We start from the raw sequence: 13,774 nt of genomic DNA, 5'->3' as shown, positions 1-13,774 counted from the left end.
TTCGCCGCAAACGTTCAATAAAATCATAATTTTGGGTTAAAAATGTGTTTACAGATTCTAAAGTGATACCTCTGTATGGCATTACAGCCCAGCAGAACCACATCTACCTGCCACTGTGATAACTGGCTGCAGATCCCAGGGGTTTTACCTCTAGATGTCCACCAAGGCTTTTCTTCTGTGATGTCCTACGCTTGGTGTCGCAGTGGTGTTTCTTCGTGTCTCTTCTTTAGTTCAGGAAATCTTGTTTCTTCGTGGCTCTTTAGTTCAAGAAGTCTCAGGAGAAGGATTTGAGGCGCCTAAGTTAGCAGCTTGGCGTTTTACCCCACAAATGTTCAATAAAATCATCATTTTGGGTTAAAAGTGTGTTCACAGCTTCTACAGTGATACCTCTGTGTGGCATTATAGTCCCGCAGCATCACATCTACCTTCCCCTGTAATACCTGGCTGCAGATCCCAGGGGTTTTACCTCAGGATGTCCACCAAGGGTTTTTGCGTGATGTTCCATGCTCAGTGTCACAGTGGTGTTCCTTCGCGGCTCCTCTTTAGTTAAGGAGAAACCTTGTTTCTTCGTGGCTATTTAGTTCAGGGAGTCTCAGGAGAACGATTTTAGGCACCTAAGTTAGCAGCTTTCTCAGTTCCCGTTTACTATATTTGGTGAACCAAAATTGGTGAACCAATTTGGTTTAGGCTCAACATCTGTAGTTAAATTAGATGAACTGTTTCACGGGGAAATACTAGCACATGACTATCATTCAGTATTTTCCACAGCGTATTAGGAAAAGTAGATACCCGGTAGCCTTGAAAATGAGATGCAAAATAGCAATCTTGGCAGCGTGTGAGCTGAAGATGCATTTTAAAACACATTAGAAAAAACTGCTGAAGGATGACATTATCACAACTCGGGTACACTTTTCCATCCTGATTTTTTTCTTCTTGTAGCATGAACACCATCTAGTGGGACATCGGCAGCAAGTGCAAAACGAGTTCTGCATGCTGATAAGTGCAATAATATACAGCTGCCTACATGTCTCTCTGTGTTTCTATTTATTTATTTATTTATTTTCATTTTCTTCTGCTTCTGTCCTGAAATATTAGGGATTTCAGGAGAGCTTGCTTTTGTGTGTAGTCTTCTATTTCCCAGCAGCTGGGTTTCAGCTGGAAGAAATTATTCTATTGCCAAACTCTACAATTGAAATGACAGTATACAAACATGTATGCACACAAAATCATAGGAGTTGACCTTTTCCTAAAACTTCCTTCTCTCTCCATATTCTCCCTTAATATAACTAATACGTCATTTATCCAAACAAAATGAAGCAAAACAAATTTTCTTGGATAGATATTTATGATGATGCAGCGCTCAATGAGCTTACCCCTCAAGAAAACTGAAGCATACTGCCTTGCTTGTGCTTCTATGTTAGGATGGCTGATACACAACAGTTACCCAGAAGACACAAAAAAAGTTGAATTCTCTATTTTTTTTTAATATTTAGCAGTATTGACAAGACAGGACTCTGCATGTTGTTGTGCCCAAAAGGTTGGTTACTTGCTCCAGCGGTTCCTGCATGTGCTTTACCAGGAAGAGCTTCTAAATCAGTGGAAGTGTTGCAATCCATTTCAGTGGAACTGATGTTTAATAACTTGTCACTTCAGTGTCCCTTCATGTCACTGCTTTTGTCCACTGGATGGTGTCTCACTTACTTCCACAGCTGTAGGGCATCTTAAAATGTGCTAGTCTTGTGCCGTGCTGACATTGGCAGACAGTGTACACTTCTCCAGATGCAAATTGAAGGAGAAAAGGTGTAAAGACAAAGCAGTTATTTGACAATTAAAAAAATATATTATATAATGTCACGTGATGTGAAGTTAGGCTGAAACTAGGACATTCTCTCCCACATCTGAGCCTTCTCAAAGTTCAGTCACATCTGGGTCTTGTACTATACACGTGACACTAGCCATTATTTGTGGATGTAGTTCTGAAAATCCACTTTCATTTGCAGCTCTCTAAGGATTCGAGACCAGGAAGCGTTTTTTTTCATGTTAGCTCTGATTTCTGCTCAAACACTGCTAGAGAGATTGGATAGCTTCGAACAGCAAATAGTTTGTGCAAAGATCTAGAGAACCAGTTTGGACCTCAGAGCTTCCTTGAGGGACTCAATCTGATATTGCAGAATTTTTAACCTCAATTTCTGAGGGTGCTGAGGCATTTTGATAGAATATAGTTGTACTGTACCAATTTCTGTTGCCAGTCAGATGGTTTTAAAAGGCGCAGTGTTCACTATGTTGACTACACAATGGGAATTTTCACAGTCAATATGGCAGATGCTTAAGGGCAAGTCAGCAAATTTATGCTAACCAGAAAGCCTTAGATTCATCTTACTTTGTTCTCTGTATTTTTAGCACTGTGCAGGTTTCTCATTTCCTCCTGAACTCAAAAACAAACAAATCAGTCAAATATTTTCCTCCCCACATTTTTGCTAAGTGTGCAGAGCAGAGCTTAGGCAGGCTCATTTTAATATGCACGGTGTTGTTTTTGCCATGCGAAAAGCATTACCAGACATGTCAGGACTTCGGTTCTTCTGCAAGTCCTGCTGTTTTGGAACCCACTTCTCCGGCAAACAATGCTGCCAAGATAAATTGTTTGCCAGAGATAACTTCAAGTCCTCAAACAAATTACCTAAGAAATGTTGAAACATAATGCTGTACGAAGCAAATTGTTTCCATGCTTCCTGTCCTCGTAGGAAGGAACGGGGCTTATCTCTGTTATAGATTCCACAGAGACAGCCACAATACCTTAACCAACGTGTTGTTTAAATTGCGGGAGTTTTTGAATACTTCACGTATCAGAGGAACATATGAAATATGCATGTCCCGTTGTCCCTGCCCTTAGAAATGCAAATACTGAAATTCAAATGATTTGTATAAGGACTCCAACGGTTTGGCAAAGGGCAGTAAAGCTGCTCGCAGATTGCATTAGGAAAAAAACAAAGTGTTTACAGGAATATGTCATAGTGCCTATTGCCATAGGCCCTTACATCTCAAGCCGACTAGCGCTGTTGAAGGTTTAATTATGCATGTTTGCAAGGTGCCAAAGATTTGTTATTTGTGTGGATGCTTCCCCATTAAACGCTGCTTTGTGTCAATGTTTTATTTACATTTTAACTAAAAATAAAAGCTGTTTTTCATAATCCGTTCCCTTGCAGCCTTTCTCTGTTTTGAACTATTATCTACTCTGTTGCAGGTACAGAGTGATAACATTGTGACACATCTCCTATTTTGTGACTGTTTTCTGTCCCTCTGTGGCACAATCTGAAACAAGAAAATAATCTTTTTTTTTTCTTTTTTTTTTTTTTTTCCTCTCTGGCTCTCTGCCTACTGTTGTGTGGTTAACTTTAACACTTGCTCCTTGAATATTAACTGAAGCGATGGCGATTTACCGAAATAAATTTCTGAACCTTGTTGTCGCTGGTGCCTTCTGCGTTTTAGTTCCTGCCCTTCTACTCTTGATGCCTGATGATAGCAATAAAGCAATAATTTGCTGTTGTGCCCAGTCTCAGAAAAAGGGAACTGCGTAGAAGTAAGGAAGCTTTTTAAGAAGATAAAATGAACATTAAGCCACTAAAGACTTTTGAAGGATAGAAACATGAACATAGGGGCAGAGGAAATGCACTGCAGTTCCCTAAAAACTGTATAATCCCAATGAGAAATCTGTAGGACTAGCAGAGCCCAGACACTCAGAAAATGAAAGCGTGGAAGCAGTGAGCCCCATCTTTCTCCAAAGCAAGAGCATCTGCACTTCAACCTTTCCAGAGACTGGATTTAATGCAGAGCAGGGAAATGAGAGGGGGAATAAAGGGACCTATTGTGCAGCCTGCCAAAAGCCATCAAAAATACGGCTTCCAGAAATGGCACCTGCGAAGGAGGCTGAAACGCTGCCTGCTGCCAGTCTTGCTCGTGGCTTGTCCAGAGAGCGCTGCCAAGCCTTTTCCATGCCCATCGCCTGGAGCTGGCAACGAGCACCCACAGAAGCTGAAAGCCGAGCGAAACCGGTCCAGAAACCCCAAACCAGCCGCTGATATCCCGACCCAGGGGCCGGGAACGGCCTCAACCTTCAGCCGTAGGGCCGAGCCGACGAAAGCGCCCTCAGCGCCGGCTCCGAGGCGGGGTTTGGCGGCAGCCGGAGCCGGCGCTGCCCCTGCGGGCGAGGCCCTGTTGCGGCTCCCAGCCCGGCTCCGAGCCCCTCATCCCGGCTCCGGGACCCCCATCCCGGCTCTGAGCCCCCTCATCCCGGCTCTTGGACCCCCCCCCGGCCCGGCTCGGGACCCCCCCAGGCCGGCCCCGCGATGCCGGCGCTGCTGGCGCTGCTGGCGGCCGCGCTGCTGGCGCTGCTCGGGGCGCTGAGGGCGGCCGGCCCCGGAGCTCGGGTCCCGCTGAAGCGCTGGGCTCTGGCCGGGCTCCTGCTCTTCCACGGAGCTTGGCGGCAGCGGGTGGTCGCCGGAGGGACCGAGGAGCCCCGCAGGCCGCGCCTGCTCTGGCCTGACCCTCATGTGAGTGTCCTGCAGCGCCCCTGGCACTCCTTTCACTGTCACCCCCTTCCCTGGCACCCCTTTCCTTGGCACCCCTTTCCCTGGCACCCCCTTCCCTGGCACCCTTTTGCCTGGCACCCCTTTCCCTGGCACTCCCTTTCCTTGGCACCCCATCTCCCCAGCACCCCTATCCCGCTGCAACCCCATCCCCAGCACCACCATCCCCTCCATCCCCATGGATGCACATACCCCCAGAACTCCCATTCCCCCTCGACACACACCCCTAGGAACGCTGTGTGCAGGACCCGCACCCCTCTGCGTCCCCTGCACCCCTCTGCGTCCCCTGCACCCCAGCACCTCTAGGACCTGCACCCCCAGGAGCCCCCAGCCCCTGCATCCTGATGCTGGGCATCCCTCACCGCCTCACCCACATCCTTCTTCTCCGCTCGACACATCCCTGGGAGGGCACGGTGGGCATTTCATTTTGACTGTCCCTTGCAGTTTTTTTCCAGAAAGGAAACCTTCCAGAAGGAAGTTTTTTCCAGATCGTTTTTTGACCTGGAGCAACATTTACAAGACAGGCCAAAAAATGATCCGGAAAAACCTTCCAGAAATGATCCCTCTGGCATCCAGTAGGCTCACTCTGTGCTGTCAAAATACCCCCTTACCTGTGTGCATAAGGACTATAATCATCAGGTTTTAGTATTTTTGGCATCTTGTGATGGATAAATTTTCGGAAGCAGAACTTTATCCATGCCCAAACATGCATACATAAATCTTAATTTCCACGTTCCAGCTTGGGAAAGTTCACTTTGTGTTCCGCACATATACGTTAAAATACACATCTGAATTTGAAGTTGTGGACTTCTGTCCATAGCCCAAGTGGTAATCATGGTAGTGAAGTGCTAGGTTTTCTATGGCTTGCTCTCTTTTCCTTTCTTTTTCATTTTTAGTTGTATGTTTCCTGTAAATATAAGTTGTCCTGTATTCAATTTGGAGCTGGATGGGGGAGCAGCATATTTGGGCCTCAATTCCCTTTTCACAGACAGTCTTTTTTAGGACACATTTTGTAAGGATTTTGGTTGAAGGAACATCCCATTGCAGAATAGTCATCTTACTTCTCAGTAATAGTTCACTTTGTCTGTGGCTATCATGCAATAATTATGGTCCCTCTCTAAAACTGCTTCTCACCTGCTCCCTCTCTGCTTTCCGTGTTGGTCCTGATGAGGAAATGGGCAAAGAAGAAAGGGATAAAGCTTTTGGGTCAATGAACGGTGTGGTATTAGATAGAGAAAGTGAAAGTAAAATTCAGCTCCTAAAAAGAAACATGGAAAACAAAGAATTACTCGTCTTCTCCCCCTCCCTTCCTGCCTCCAGCTGGAGCTGAAGTCCATTTCCTTTCCCTAGGCGTTCGATTCGGTTTACTTCACGGGCTTTGTGGAGACCAACAAGACCTTTGTGATTGCTCGCCTTGCCAAACGTCCTCACGGGATCTGTGAGATGTGGCTGTTCCTGAGGGTAGATGGAATAGGAGAGTTTGAAGTAAGTGGTGGAGTGGGCTGACATTCAAAAGCAGTGCTTAACTCCTATCTTGAACTTGTGTTAGGGGCCCGAGCAAAAATTAATGTGCTCTGCATCTTCACTACATTAACATCCTAGCAGTAAAACATTGGTGCTGTGACTAAAGGCACTGATGTTACAAGTGATGCTTGGTCTTGTCTTGCTTCATAAAGCCTGTCTCTGGAGTTCCCTTCCAGAGATAACAGCAGCAGTCACTGGCAGAAAAACAGGCCCTGAGCCCTGTATCTGCTTGGATGTAAGTTTGACAGAGTCACTGGCATAAGGAGCTGGGCTTTTACAGTGGCCTCCCTCCACACAAGTAATTCAGTTGTATCATTTGAAGCAATAACATGCTATCTGATAACTCTGGTGTTTTAGATAGAATTTTCCTTTTCCAATATGTGGTTACCAGAAAGCAGGCAGAACTGAAAAGCCAATTCAATCATATGTTCCTCCTGCAGAGGACTATCAGAGACGAATTCACCCGTGTTGCATCCCCACATATGACTTACACAAATGTTTTCCCTGAAATGTCTTTTTAGCACCCACAACATCCAAACATGATGGTGAGTGACGAATCTGAAGAGATTTGGAGTGGAGGAGGGCTCACTATTGAGTACTTAGAGCTCCAAGCACGCTGGAAAATAAGCTTCGATGGATTACTTAGGTACTACAGCACTTTATCGTTTCATACACAGAAGACCAAGGCTTTGTGAACACTACCTGAAAATTTAATTAACCAACTTGAACCAAATGCAACTTGGTAACAATAGCACACGATGCTTTCTATGCAATGAAAATACAGCTGGTAATATCTACAGCCAGTGTTGGGTTGTAATAGGGGATTACTATTCTACCTTAGCACACAATGACATCATTCTTCTGCAGTGTCTTGTTGATTCCATTATCAAATGCGTAAGGAACATTTTTCTCTTTAGGGATATTACAAAATTATAGTGCTTTGTCTTACAGAAAAGGTCCCTACCGACAGCAGTGGAGTGAAGAAGAAGGAGAACTTGTACCAGTTAAATTCTCTTTTCAGTAAGAGCATTTCACTTTGCTTTGGGATGTATAGGAGGTTTGTGGTTAGAGGTTTGGTTCTTCAGGAAATGAAACCAAACTGACTGCAAAGTGGTAACCTCACTATTTGTTATTTAGGAAGTTATCACACCAAAGACTTCAATGTCTGGTGTATTTTTATTTGGAGAAACTGCTTTAAAAGGATTTTAGAGCTTCTACAGAGTGCTATAGTCCCAAAATACATTGGTGCTGTTGTCCGGCATTGTTTCCTGCATTTTTCCTATTAATAGAAATAAAATGTGAGCAATTAACAGTCATGGAATGATTCTAGCATACATTTCCATAGGGGCTCTGTTCACACAACTAGGGAACAGTACATAAGAAAGAGAGCTCCAAACCACATTCTTTATTCAGAAATATTTCTTTGTGGTTTTGTTTCTCTTTTCCACATAGTTACTGTTTTCAAAGTGTCATGTGCACAAAGTAAACCCTTGCCTCTGCTTTCTTGTTCTGCCATCACTTCCCAGCAATGCAAATTCTACCTGCTTTGTGGACTCTAGTTGTCTGATTAAAAATGATTTGCTATCAAAGTAGCTCAGCATTTCTGGCACAGTGCTGCACGTGTACCTCTGAACAGACCACATGAGAGAAAACAGCATCTTTATCCTTTTGCTTGAAGCTCTGCCCTTCCAGCTTCCCTTCCTTGGTAATCTGTGGATCCTTGCTGTGCTGTTCTACAGGCCATCATTTCCATGCTCTGTTTCCTTTCATTTGTTTTCTTGAAAACTAATGAAACACTAAAAATTACATAAATCAGAAATTTCCTAACACAATAACGTGCAATGGTCACCATGGTCAGAGTAGCAAGTGCACAACTTGGCCTTGTGCGGCCTGCAAGCTAATAATGGCTTTTGGTTTTTCCCTTCTTTTCCTAGCTGGGAGAACTTCACAGAAGTCTTCAACTTCAGTGTCGACAGTCACCCCAGCACATTTGCCCGTGCTTTTGCCCAGGAACCATGGACCATTGAGTTTTTCAAAAGGGTCAAAAAGTGAGAGGCAAGAGTAAGGTCTTCTGGGGTTAGTAGTAATTAATCTACAGACCTCTTGAGGGTCTGGCCTCTGTTGTTACAGGTAACAGGCATTTTGTACTATAACTGGGAAATGTGAAAGTGGTTGCTAATGTGTAGAATCTGGCATAGCTGTGATCCAGATGCTCTTGAAATCTCTCCTTCATTTTGGGATGTAAATCCAACAGATCATCACTGTGGCCTCCTTACCAGCAGCTTTTTTGATTTTGCCTGTGTCAATTCACTGTTTTCTTTCTTCTAGACAAAGGGAACAACATTTCCGACATGAGCAGTGGGGCCAGTCTGTTGGAGAAATTGAAATAGAAAATCATGAGAAAACTGACCTTTCCCTCAAAGGCATTCGGAGCCACTCTTATGGTAACAGCAGCAGAAACAATTCCCTTGCTCAGCAGCCTTTACTGCTGTTACTGCTAGGACAGTCAGGCTAAAGATTGTCTTTAGAAATAGCCAGTTTCACAAAGAGGCATAAATAAAGACATTTCACAGGAAATTCCATTTTGATGGCTAAATGTCATTTGTCAGCTGGGTCAGATGAACGTAGAGATTTGCAATGGAGGGAATTTGGTTCATTCAAGCCTCCTGAGCTGCTGCAAAGGCACTGACACACTTGGAGATATTGAAGTATTTTTGGTGACATTTTCCTAGTTTTGGTCAATAGGTAAACCTGTTGCCAGTCTGACTTGGCACGTTACTCTGCTCCCCTTTCAATTCTAGTGACCTTGAATTAACGGAAAAAGAGGAACAATTCCATTGCTGTTTTGGGGACGTGCATATGCTTAGCATGTTATCAGCTAGTGGAGGACTTTTTTATCCAAAGTTAATGTTAATTCAGGTATATTGCTTCATGTTTTCCAGCAATGGCAAACTTGAGGGTCGGTGACTTTGTTCTTCTTTGCAGGTGTCCGGAACTGGTCTGAGATTTACCGTTATGTTATGATTTTGGCACGTTTTGAGGTAGGTATTAACATGCCAACATGCTATTTAACCATGGCATTGGAGGTGTTTCTGAACATACCAGTCATAGTTGAGTATCCTGACATAAGGCATTGGGATCACCCATGGTGTGCAATCAGCAGTGCTAACTGGTGCTCTCATTATCACGTATTAATGTTGCAAGCACCTCTCAAAAGCAGAGCCAGGTGTGTAAAAAATGAGATTTTGCTACATGGGTTGAACCAAGAATTGTTTTGGCAATTTGAAACTGTTTGGTTTGGCTTTTTTAGGAAAAAAAAAAAAAAAAGGCAGCTTTACAGGACAGATTCTCTCCTGCTGCAGATACCCAGGGCTCAGTGGAGGTAATGCAGTGCTGATTCACAGTAACTGAGAGCCTGAGATATTTGTAAGCATCTTAAGCCCTTATGACAACAGTCAGCAAATATTTCTGCCTGTGCTCAGCTCTAATTCCCTGCTTTGCCGTTGTGGCTGTGCTGGAGGAGTGGCCGCTGGGAGCACAGCCTGGGGAAATTCTGAACCCTGGCAATACAAGCTGGCATGAAACCCGAGCAGATGCTTCTGAAAAGGCATTTCCTTCACCAGTGCAGGTGTAAAGAAGTCTAAACTCACTGTTAGAGGCAGCATTACAGAAGTTAATACAGAAGGCAGAAGAAAAAATCTTTCCTGGGTATATGTTGGCCAAGAGAAAAACACACCTTGGAAAATCCCACATACGTGCAGATCCAGTCACTGATGTGATTGAACTTAGGCCTGTGTACCTTGTAATAAGACTCTGGATTTGTGCTGTGGTGTGCCTAATCGGTCATTAACCTCTCCTTTTTCTTTATAGTTATTCAGGACTCAAAATGGCTGTTGCTTTTCCCCTCCTAATTAAAAGCCATCTGACTGTTTGTTAAAAAGGAATTAATCACTGATTGAAGTTTGGAGTATGTGTACATTTGTAACATGGCAGCATAGGCTTAGACTTGCCTTCAAGCAGCTCCAGCAGAGCATGGAGGGATTCAGACTCAAGGACGGAATAGAAATGAATAAAACCATGAGATTCCAGCTCCTTCTTATTTAACTTTTTTTTCCTGCATACTGCTCTGAGGCATAGAATAGTAAGGTTAGAAGAGGTGTCTGGTCAAAGCAGGGCCAATTTTGAGAGGCTGCCCAGCAGTTCTGAATGCAGCTAGCTGAGATCTCTGCACGTATTTTTTCCCTCCTTTTATGTCTGCCTTCTGTGGACTTTTAATTGCATTACTGTCCTTAATTTGTCCTTAATGTGTCTGGTTTGTATTCTTGGACTTTCATTTGCAGCCAGATTTTCATGGAAGATGTACTGAGAAGATTTAAAAGTATCAAGTAATAGCACCCTGCGTAATCTGAGTTGTATCCAGTGTCTTCTTAGTCAAGTCAGCATATGATCCATACAAATCAGGCTGCTTTTTCTTTATTGCTGTCTTTCAGGATGGGACTGCAGCACATTTAACAGTTATAAATATGCCAGCTACCACAACTAAGTAAGTAACCAAGGAAGTTTACACGGATGAAAACATGCATCTCAAAGGTGACAGAAGTTGCTCTGCAAGATAACTTTATGCACATTCTTGCTTTAAACCTGCGTAGCCAGATTTCCATCCACACCCTTTTTTTCATGCCTTCCACTCCCTCTGCCGAGTTTTCCATTTGCAATTAGTTAGAAGGACAGCTTTTACCTCTGATTGCTTCCTTTCCACTCAATTATTGTTTGGCTGATGCAGCTGTCTGTCTTACTGTCAAGATGATTTAGAGCTACAAATCGAGCGCTTCCAGCTATTTTTCAGCCTAATGTTATGCTTCTGGGAAGGGTGGAGAGCTTAAATCCCTGCATTCCTGGCCCTTCAGCTCTGTGACCAAGTGGGACCAAGTGACCTGCCTGTCCACCCTTCCCACTTCACAATCCATCCTGCGCTCCTCATCTCCTTTTCTGCATGCATGGCATCCCCTACTCAGCCTTCACAAGATCCCAAAATATAACCATTTTTATGTATTCCTGCTGCTGGTCAGGGTGAAGGCCATGCTTGATGTTGAGCTCCCCTGGAAGGCCAGCGTGCTGGTCCATTTGAGCTTTGATTGAACTTTAGCTCTGCTCCATTTCTTTCCCCTTCAGCCTTACTGTAGGTTATGTTTTTTTCCCTGATGGGAGGAAGGCCGGGATTGAGTGGTCCAACGCCTCGCTGGCCGAGATGGCTGATGATGGTGTTATCAGGGATGAATACAGAGTCAGTTTTACTGCTGGTAAGCTAAATGCGGTTCTGAAAATATGCCTTGGTCAAAGATCTTAGGCAATTTACAAAGCAGAGAGGAAAAGTATTGCTCTTTACTAAAGCATCAGAAGAGAACCATAAGTAGAAATAGTAGATCTTGTAATTTTTGTAGATTAAATATGACTGAAGACTGAAGACACTCTTCCCTTTTTACTCTTACCAAAGGTGGCAAATACTTTGATGTTTCTGCGAGGCTGGACAAGCAAGCTTGCCCTGTGGTGTATAATGGCCTGACTGGAAGTGGCGTTTTCCATGAGTGCATTGCAGATTTCCAGCTGAACGGGTTAACGCAAGGCTGGGGCTTGGCTGAATTTTATTACAGGTAAAATAATGATGGGCAAGAAGAGGTAGAGAATTCCCATCCTCTTCTATTGACCCATGTGGCTACAGCTCCATACATAGTTGAAGTGTACATGCACAGATTTTTTATTTTGTGTAAAGAAATGTTTATTTAATGCTTAATGTGTTTATTAATTTGAAAAATACCTTATTTGAAAAAGAATGATTGTGCAAGCACTTTGTGCATGCAAACAAACCATAGGCACTTGTTCAGCTGTTTGTTATATAGGTTTATGTGGGTATTTATATAGGTCTCCATATAGGTTTATATTGTGAGTGGATGTTTTACTCTGGAGAGCATCTTGTTTAGGCAATCTTTCACATTTTAAATAGAATGAGTTCTCTACCCGAAACAGCAGGCTAACCATTTATGGGGTGAAGTTTGCTCACACAAGTATGTGTCAGGCTAGAGAACAACAGATAAATGTTCAGAAAATCAATACAGGAATGCCTCTTCTAGGGGAGAGGGTTATATCGACAAAATACATGCTTTTCAGTGAGTTGCTGTTTCTCCTGCCACAATTACCTCCATCTTTTACTGGAGCCTTTTCCCTGTTGAGTCTTTTCTCTCATAAAAAAGACAAGTTTGCTTGTTTACGTTTAGAGTGCCTTTTAAAATAAACACCGATAATTGGCTGTCAGAGCAGATGCCATGGATGACTTTCAGAAAATTGAGAGCTCAGCTCCTTCTGAAAAGCAGACACTTCTAAAGCACATAAAATAGGCCACTAAGCCCCAAAATGCACACTGACTGAACTTGAAAACCTTGGCCTGTAGATGCTGCCAGGTATCTGTTTCACTCCCTTCATGGGCTGTTAAATGCTGCATTGTGGAGGAGATGACCCAGCATGGAAAGTCTTGGGTACAACTTAAACAAGGCACGCTCTCTAAGTCCAGACTGTCCTGGAGATTTCTACACCTACCCCAGGCAGGCTTAATTTGACAATACTGACAAAATCTGCCTAGTCACCTATCTCATATCTACTTCCAAATCAAAACCATGTCAGAAAATACAAAGGGCGAGAGGGGGGATCTGGTTCTACCCCATCGCTGCAGGATGCCAGCTCAGCATCTCTGCTCTTCCTGCAGGGATGAAGCCGCCCAGCTGGTTCCGAATTTGCAGCTCGGTTCCAAAGCCAACGGACCCAACCTTTCCTCCCAGCGCCCTGTGAGCGACGGCTCTCCTCCGTGAGCTTTTGCAAGCTTGTCCCAGCGGTATTAACAGGCAGCAGCTTTCAAGAAATGCTATTTCCTGCAAAATGCACAGTTTTGAGTATGGGACTCAAAGTCACAGGAGGTCAAGGGTGTGGAAGGATTTGGAGAAAAAGAATTTGTGAGAGGATTTGGAGAAAAATAAGATACATTTTTACTTGTGGATCTCTTAGTGGTTGCTAACCGTGGTGGTCTGGAGGAGATTTAGAGGAAATTTCTGAACAGCTGACTGCAGAAAGTTTGCACAAGGAAGGATTGCTCTATGCTCTGTCTTTTGGTATTTTTCCTGAACTGCGATCTGCTCCCCACTGTGAAGACCAGGACATGGGGCTACATGGAACTCTCACCCACATAGCAGTTCCTCTGTCCTTTCAGATTTGTTTTTGAAATAAAAGCTCTGTCTTTCTGAACTCTCTGGTTGTTACAGTCATTAAAACATGGGCATAAGCTTTTACAGGAAACTACACTGATTTGACAGTCTTGTCTATAACTGCATGAGAAGTTGAAGAACTAGGAGAAAATGCATCTAAATGAGGTGTCCTCTAGGAAAAGCGTTTATGTACAGGCTAATGAAATAAGTGATACAAACACATTTTCCCTTGTCTGAAGGGAAGCCAGGGTCTGGTAGTTCAATTACAATAACAAGCTGAATTTCTCATCATTCACTTGAACTTAGATGCCATATTCATCACAACGTCCATGTTAGCCACTGGCCAAAGTAAACTACAGTCCATTCTCTACCCAGTTACATCTTGCCATTATGTACTGCAAATTAAGCTTACTTATA

General features: G+C 43.7%; 1 protein-coding gene across 1 annotated transcript; it reads left to right on the top strand.

The window, feature by feature from the left end:
* The first annotated feature begins 4,162 nt into the window (after positions 1-4,162).
* On the top strand, positions 4,163-13,397 carry LOC308176406 (uncharacterized protein). The gene is made up of 11 exons (XM_080552064.1): positions 4,163-4,547; positions 5,934-6,068; positions 6,629-6,753; positions 7,059-7,127; positions 8,042-8,155; positions 8,436-8,551; positions 9,093-9,148; positions 10,598-10,650; positions 11,280-11,407; positions 11,602-11,758; positions 12,865-13,397. The coding sequence occupies exons 1-11, from the start codon at positions 4,344-4,346 to the stop codon at positions 12,965-12,967; spliced, it is 1,260 nt and encodes a 419-aa protein (XP_080408190.1). The 5' UTR covers positions 4,163-4,343; the 3' UTR covers positions 12,968-13,397.
* Positions 13,398-13,774: the final 377 nt, after the last annotated feature.

This window comes from Anser brachyrhynchus (genome assembly GCF_964034855.1).
Source record: "Anser brachyrhynchus genome assembly, chromosome: 12".
Taxonomy (NCBI): Eukaryota; Metazoa; Chordata; class Aves; order Anseriformes; family Anatidae; genus Anser; species Anser brachyrhynchus.
Note: the sequence above shows the minus strand (reverse complement) of the source record. Positions and strands in the feature narration are given on the sequence as shown.

What these genes read in the sequence shown, in the direction of transcription:
- LOC308176406 (XM_080552064.1), top strand. Translation starts at nt 4,344, where the DNA reads ATGCCGGCGCTGCTGGCGCTGCTGGCGGCCGCGCTGCTGGCGCTGCTC. An exon ending in TTTTTCAAAAGGGTCAAAAA is followed by an intron (nt 8,156 to 8,435) that starts GTGAGAGGCAAG and finishes TCTTTCTTCTAG; the next exon opens with ACAAAGGGAACAACATTTCC. An exon ending in TGATTTTGGCACGTTTTGAG is followed by an intron (nt 9,149 to 10,597) that starts GTAGGTATTAAC and finishes GCTGTCTTTCAG; the next exon opens with GATGGGACTGCAGCACATTT.